This window comes from Bubalus kerabau, chromosome 1 (genome assembly GCF_029407905.1).
Source record: "Bubalus kerabau isolate K-KA32 ecotype Philippines breed swamp buffalo chromosome 1, PCC_UOA_SB_1v2, whole genome shotgun sequence".
In the NCBI taxonomy this organism is placed as follows: Eukaryota; Metazoa; Chordata; class Mammalia; order Artiodactyla; family Bovidae; genus Bubalus; species Bubalus kerabau.
The window spans coordinates 168,946,839-168,954,481 of NC_073624.1; the positions used below are offsets into that span (position 1 = coordinate 168,946,839).

Consider the following 7,643-nt stretch of genomic DNA (forward strand, 5'->3'; position numbering starts at 1 on the left):
CATTGTCAGCAGTGAGGATGAAGAAGTTCCCACCTGATGGCACTATTTTTTCTATAAAATAGAAGTCATATGCTGGGCTAGGACAGATTTCAACAGCACACCTAGGTGAATGGGTCTAACTTACCTTTGTAGCAGCCTCTTGTCTCCCGTACTGCTAGTATCTTACGTCCTATTTCATGTATTAGTTGGCTATCAGCCCTCGCTAAGGATTTTTGTATTTTTTAAGCTGACAAAACTAATGATACGATGTCATCACCACCTCTATTACCAAGTGACAGAGGTGGCAAGCGATGGCATCTCTACTACCATCTGCCACTCTTGGCTTTTGGTCACCTGCATCTTTCACAAATCTGTCCTGTGCTCTGTATTTCTCATTAGATCTTACAAAGGCCACTGAAGCATTTTAAGTAGCCTCTTTTTTCTCTGTGTTCAGAAAGGTAGTTGGTTGTTTCTTAAGCATTTATTAAATAACTTCCTAAAAGTCTGAGATACCACTATGACATTGAGTTAGGACTGAAATACACGTGCAAGAACGGCCCAAATCAAAACACTAGCTCATCAGTTCAAATCCAACATAATTTCCCCTTGAAATAGAACCCTATATTAACCCGAAGTAACCAGTGGCACGGCATCCTGTAACACGGGTTCAATGCAGCAAACACGACTACGTATTTCCTGCTTTACACCTGACTGCAGCTCATCAAGTGCAAACCCCTCAGTGCAGCGACAAGGGCAACTGGCGTCCCACCCAGCTGTCTTTCTACTTCTGCCGTCTCGATTCTGGTCATCCTCCCAGCCTCTCTGGACTAAGTCCAGTTTCTCAGCACACACTGTGGTCTTTCTGTGACCATACTCAAAAGCCTAAATCTTATCTACCCTTGTACTATCCAGTCTAGACCCAAAGCAGATGATCAATGAAGTGAAGTGATAGTCACTCAGTCATGTCCAACTCTCTGCAACTCCATGGACTGTAGCCCACCAGGCTTCTCAGTCCATGGGATTCTCCACGCAATACTGGAGTGGGTTGCCATTTCCTTCTCAAGGTGATCAATGAGTGCATGTTTAGTAAATGAATGACTGCTACCATTGTCCTAACAGGCCCTCATCATGTGTGTGACAAAGTTTCCAATGACTGGATTTTTTGAGCAACCTCCACTCTCCTAATGCAAATCGGACATTCTCTAACTTTCTCACAGACACAAATTACAATATGCATTGAATCAGACAGACTTAAGAAATATAACCCCAAAGGCAAACTCTCTACCTATCATTTCTGCCATGTGACCAAAACTTTTAAAATGTCTCTCTGAAGGAAACATAAATTGCAAGTAACCTTTATCTCCAAGTCTCACCTAGAAAATCAACATCTGACACAGGGCAGCTGTCCTTTGTGTTTTTCTTTTACACGTGAAGTGGTCACATGTATTAGCACTACAGCTTACAGAGCACATTGAGAGGTGTGCAGAGTGTGGAACTGCTGCCATGTCAGCCACCTCCCCAGTGCTCTCTCCTTCATCGAGTTCTACTTTAGAACTTATTTTGAGGTTTCTACTTTCTGAAGCCTCTCTTCCCAAAGGCATTCTATCAGTTCAGAGCAAGAAACATGGTGGGGCTAGCAAGTCAGAAAGAATGCTGGTGTTGAGCCTGAAGGAAGCCTTGAAGGCAAAAGTTGGTCACGTTAAGCTCTCTGTATTCTGAGATTCTCGACCAGAACAAAGCCCCTAATCTCTGCTTGTGCCCCGGCTTCTCTCAGCACACCTCGCCTCATCACGCTCTCTCCTTCTACCCTTGCTCCAGGACACTTCTCGGCCAGGAGATGGAACAAAGTGTTTGTGGATCAGCAAGTTCACTTTGTACTCCCTTTCAAATTACGCCCTTCATAACAGAGGTTTAGCAGAAACATCACTGTACAAGAACAAGAGCACATTATTCCTGGGTCTAGATGGCCTGCAAAATAAAAATGACGTGGCCACACTGGAGAAGATCCAGATGGAAATGCTTTTTTTTAAAAACTTCATCACTTAATGTTTTTTTTTTATTATAGGTGACATACAGTGTTGTGCTAGTTCCAGGTGTGCTGCAAAGTAGGTCATTCGTGTGCATACATGTATCCACTCTTTTTTGGATTCTTTTCCCATGTAGGTTACTACAGAGTGCTGAGTAGAGTTCCCTGTGCTATATAGTAAACCTATGCTAATCTATCTTATATAGTGTGTATATATTAATCCCAATCTCCTAATTAATCACCTCTCCCCATGTTTCCCCTTTGGTAACCATAAAGGCCGTCTAGGCAAGGCTATGGGTTTTTCAGTAGTCATGTATGGATGTGAGAGTTGGACCATAAAGAAAGCTGAGCACTGAAGAATTGATGCTTTTGAACTGTGGTGTTGGAGAAGACTCTTGAGAGTCCCTTGGACTGCAAGGAGATCCAACCAGTCCATCCTAAAGGAGACTGGTCCTGAATATTCTCTGGAAGGACTGATGTTGAAACTGAAACTCCAATACTTTGGCCACCTGATGCAAAGAACTAACTCACTGGAAAAGACCCTGATGCTGGGAAAGATTGAAGGTGAGAGGAGAAGGGGACGACAAAGGATGAGATGGTTGGATGGCATCACCAACTCAATGGACATGAGTTTGAGTAAACTCTGGGAGTTGGCGATGGGACAGGGAGGCCTGGCATGCTGCACTCCATGGGGTCGCAAAGAGTCAGACACAACTAAGCAACTGAACTGAACCATAAATTTAATTTTGAGATCTGTGACTCTGTTTTGTAAATAAGTTCATTTGTTATCACTTTTCAGGCTTCCCAGGTGGCTCTGTGGTAAATAATCTACCTGCCAATGCAAAAAAACATGGAAGACATGAGTTTCACCCCTGGGTTAAGAATATCCCCTGGATAAAGAAATGGCAAACTACTCCAGGATTCTTTCCTGGAAAATCCCATGGACAGAGGAGCCTGGCAGGCTATAGTCCATGAGGTTTCAAAGAGTTGCTTAAGACTGAGCATACATGCATGCATGTATCATTTTTATTACAGTCCAAATGTAAATGATATATTTCTTTCTCTGTCTTATTTCACTCAGTATGATAATCTCTAGGTCCATCCATGTAGCTGCAAATGGCATTATTTTGCTCTTTTTTATGAACATTATGGAAGCTCCTTTAAAAACTAAATATAGAACTACCATATCATTCAGCAATCCCACTCCTGGGCATATATCTGAAGAAAATCATCATTTGAAAAGATACACGCACCCTAATACTCACTGCTGCACTATGTGCGATGGCCAAGACATGGAAACAATCTAAAAGTTCACAGGAATGGATAAAGAAGATGCGGTGGTGTTCAGTCCCCAGGTCACATCTGACTCTTTGCGACCCCATGGACTGCAGCACACCCGGCTTCCCTGGCCCTCACCATCTCCCCAAGTTTGCCCAAGCTCATGTCCAAGTGGTACATTCTGCTGCTGCTAAGTCGCTTCAGTTGTGTTCGACTCTGTGCGACCCCATAGACGGCAGCCCACCAGGCTCCCCCGTCCCTGGGATTCTCCAGGCAAGAACACTGGAGTGGGTTGCCATTTCCTTCTCCAATACATGAAAGTGAAAAGTGAAAGGGAAGTCGCTCAGTCGTGTCCGACTCTTCGCGACCCCATGGACTGCAGCCCACCAGGCTCCTCCGTCCATGGGATTTTCCAGGCAAGAGTACTGGAGTGGGGTGCCATTGCCTTCTCCGGTGGTACATATTACTCAGCTATAAAAAAGAACAGATGTAAATACTTTTTAAAACCAGAAACTATGAACTGAATGCAAGTATGAAAAAGATAAACTAATGAAGCTAAAAAGAAAAAAAAATACTATGACTTGAAGTCATCAAAAAAACAAAAAAAGTAAGACTTAAATTCAGTTGCTCAAAAGTTTAAGTGTCTACTGAGCCAAAACGTTTAACTTTTTAACACTGAAAGCAGCCGCTAAGTGATATCAAAACCCCCAATCCTTAGAAATAAAGCATAACTGTATTTCTTGATGGTGTATGGACAGTCCCAGAGCATTACACCAAAAAAATATGCAAAGTTTCTCCCAGCTCTGATTCAAATCTTGGACATTTTCAAGGCTGCGCCTGATAAAACCTTTAATATTCATAATATTTCTATTCTGTTTATGTAACCTTATGTCCTACATTTCCTGCAGACCAACTTCAAGTTCACCTTATAAAAAGTAGAGTAACTTTAGAAAAGCAAAATGGTTTGCTTTGTTGTACTGCAACAAAATCAGTAATAAGATTCTAATCTTTTAGATATCCCATTCAGAAACTTTAGGCGAACGTTAAGGAAAAACTTTCGATTGCCTTTTCCACCCACCTAATCCCTGGGTAGGGACGTGGGTCCAGAGATTCGGTCAATACATTCGTACTGGGTTTCTAGGTGCAAGGCGGCGGTCGACAAACTTCTGTCTGCCCAGGATCTGGCAATTCCGACTGCACTGCATGGTAACGGACTCGGGTAGTAACAGGAACTTTTACACCTAGCTCAAAACCACTTGCTCACAACTTCAGGCCTTTTCGTCAGTATGCACAATTTCACAGAAGTGCCTTCTCACAGAAGGCTGCCCCGGCCACACCTGAGGCCAAAAGACTCACTGCGAAGGCAGCGAGGTCCCGCCGGGGGCTGATTCGGGGCGTGCGCGGCCCAGAACCCAGCAAGAGCAGCCCGAGGAGGCCCCGGAGGGAAAGGAAGACGGGCCACCCGCCTCGGCTCGGGGAGCGCAGCCCCGGCGCGCACCTTCATGAACTCGTCCTTGTCGAAGCACAGCGTGTCTGGCCCCTTGGGCAGGTTCATCCTACTTGTCTCCATCCCGCCGGACGCCGCCTCTCAGCGCCAACCCCGGGCGAGGGGAAGAAGGAAGACCCTGTGCGGACCGACCGTGCAGCCGGAGCCACAGCCACTTTCCGCGGCACAGAGAGCGCCACTTCCGCCAACATGGCAGCGGCCGCCGGGGCCAATCAGCGAGGGCTCCGCGGGCCGGCCTCCGCCCGCCGCCGCCAAGAGGGGCGTGGGGATCGGCGCTGCCACCGCGCTGCAGGTCATGCTGCCTCCATTCGGCGGAGGGCGGCACTGCAGCTCAGGCAAGCTGGGTTGGGCAGTCTGGCTCCCAGTGAGGTAGGTCTGAGGCTGAACAGCACTGGCTGGAGGAGTCGGGGGCTCCCTCTCCAGCCACCGTTTCCACTGGGAAAAATCTGCCTGCAGCATTCTTCCAAGATCTTCTCCCTGATCTTGCTCTAGGGTCTGGCTCAGATCCAGGTGGGAGGTCGGAGTAACCTTGGGTCTTCACTCTTCTTAAGGGAGCACTTTTGAGTAACTTTGGTCTTCACTCTTCTTAAAGAGCACCGTATCACCTATCTGGTCAGAACATAGCACACAAAATACATGTGCATACATATTTATTTTTAATCTAAGCCAGTGTCTACTTTTAAAACCATTCACAACCTAAAAGTTGAGAGTTATGTTTTATTTGGTGAGAATTTTTAGGACTTCAAGTCCAGGAGATAGCAGCTCAAGTGACCCTGAGAGAACTGCTCTGAGGAGGCAGGGAGGTGGGGCACAGGTTATATAGAAGTTTTGCAACAAAGTGTAGGTAGTCTGAACGTCAAAAATGTTTTGTAACTTAAAGAAAACCAGATATCCCAAGTTGAGAAATTTAGTGCTTTTCTATATAAAGGAAGATGCAAGGGACTAGGCTTACTGAGATTATTCCTTTGATATGCCTCTCAACTATCTGGGGCCAGTAGTCTGTTTTCACATCCTGAGCTTCCTCAGGACTCACCATAGGGAATGGCTGCAGTTTGATGGCTACTAGATGGCAGGCACTATTTCCGTCCTGAATACCCTCAGGGCTCACTAGCTCCCCTTCCACGGTGGCTGCAAGTGCTGATGACTGTGGTAGCCTTTGGTTATTGATATGGCAGAAACTGTTCCATATCTCCTTCCTCCGTGATCATTTCAAAGAAAAGAAAACCTTCCTCAGTGATCAGTGCAAAGAAATAGAGAAAAACAATACAATGGGAAAGACTAGAGATCTCTTCAAGAAAATTAGAGATACCAAGAGAACATTTCATGCAAAGATGGGCACAACAAAGGACAGAAATGGTATGGACCTAACAGATGCAGAAGATATTGAGAAGAGGTGGCCAGAATACACAGAACTATACAAAAAAGACCTTCACGACCCAGATCATCACGATGGTGTGATCACTGACCTAGAGCCAGACATCCTGGAATGTGAAGTCAAGTGGGCCTTAGGAAGCATCACTACGAACAAAGCTGGTGGAGGTGATGGAATTCCAGTTGAACTATTTCAAATCCTGAAAGATGATGCTGTGAAAGTGCTGCACTCAATATGTCAGCAAATTTGGAAAACTCAGCAGTGGCCACAGGACTGGAAAAGGTCAGTTTTCATTTCAATTCCTAAGAAAGGCAATGGCAAAGAATGCTCAAACTACCACACAATTGCACTCATCTCACACGCTAGTAAAGTAATGCTCAAAATTCTCCAAGCCAGGCTTCAACAGTACATGAACCATGAACTTTCAGATGTTCAAGCTGGTTTTACAAAAGGCAGAGGAACCAGCGATCAAATTGCCATCATCCGCTGGATCGTCAAAAAAGCAAGAGAGTTCCAGAAAAACATCTATTTCTTCTTTATTGACTATGTCAAAGCCTTTGACTGTGTAGATCACAATAAACTGTGGACAATTTTGAAAGAGATGGGAATACCAGACCACCTGACCTGCCTCTTGAGAAATCTGTATGCAGGTCAGGAAGCAACAGTTAGAACTGGACATGAAACAACAGACTGGTTCCAAATTGGGAAAGGAGTACATCAAGGCTGTATATTGTCACCCTGCTTATTTAACTTATATGCAGAGTACATCATGAGAAACGCTGGGCTGGAAGAAGCACAAGCTGGAATCAAGACTGCCTGGAGAAATATCAATAACCTCAGATATGCAGAGGACACCACCCTTATGGCAGAAAGTGAAGAGGAACTAAAAAGCCTCTGATGAAACTGAAAGAAGAGATGAAAAAGTTGGCTTAAAGCTCAACATTCAGAAAACGAAGATCATGGCATCTGGTCCCATCACTTCATGAGAAATAGATGGGGAAACAGTGGAAACAGTGTCAGACTTTATTTTTTTGGGCTCCAAAATCACTGCAGTTCAGTTCATTTGCTCAGTCGTGTCCAACTTTTTGCCATCCCATGAATCGCAGCACACCAGGCCTCCCTGTCCATCACCAACTCCCAGAGTTCACTCAGACTCATGTCCATCGAGTCAGTGATGCCATCCAGCCATCTCATCCTCTGTCGTCCCCTTCTCCTCCTGCCCCCAATCCCTCCCAGCATCAGAGTCTTTTCTAATGAGCCAACTCTTCGCATCAGGTGGCCAAAGTACTGGAGTTTCAGCCTTAGCATCATTCCCTCCAAAGAAATCCCAGGGCTGATCTCCTTCAGAATGGACTGGTTGGATCTCCTTGCAATCCAAGGGACTCTCAAGAGTCTTCTCCAACACCACAGTTCAAAAGCATCAATTCTTCGGCGCTCAGCTTTCTTCACAGTCCAACTCTCACATCTATACATGACCACTG

General features: G+C 45.3%; 1 protein-coding gene across 2 annotated transcripts in view; it reads right to left on the reverse strand.

Annotated features, from left to right (window-relative positions):
• COG2 (component of oligomeric golgi complex 2) overlaps nucleotides 1-4,983 on the reverse strand; it is a 42,526-nt gene extending 37,543 nt beyond the window's left edge. For both annotated transcript variants that reach the window (XM_055539038.1, XM_055539037.1), the window contains exon 1: nucleotides 4,782-4,983. In XM_055539038.1, coding sequence (XP_055395013.1) covers nucleotides 4,782-4,853 — 72 coding nt within the window. In that variant the 5' untranslated portion in view covers nucleotides 4,854-4,983. The remainder of the gene's footprint in view (nucleotides 1-4,781) is intronic.
• Between the last annotated feature and the right edge of the window lie 2,660 nt (nucleotides 4,984-7,643).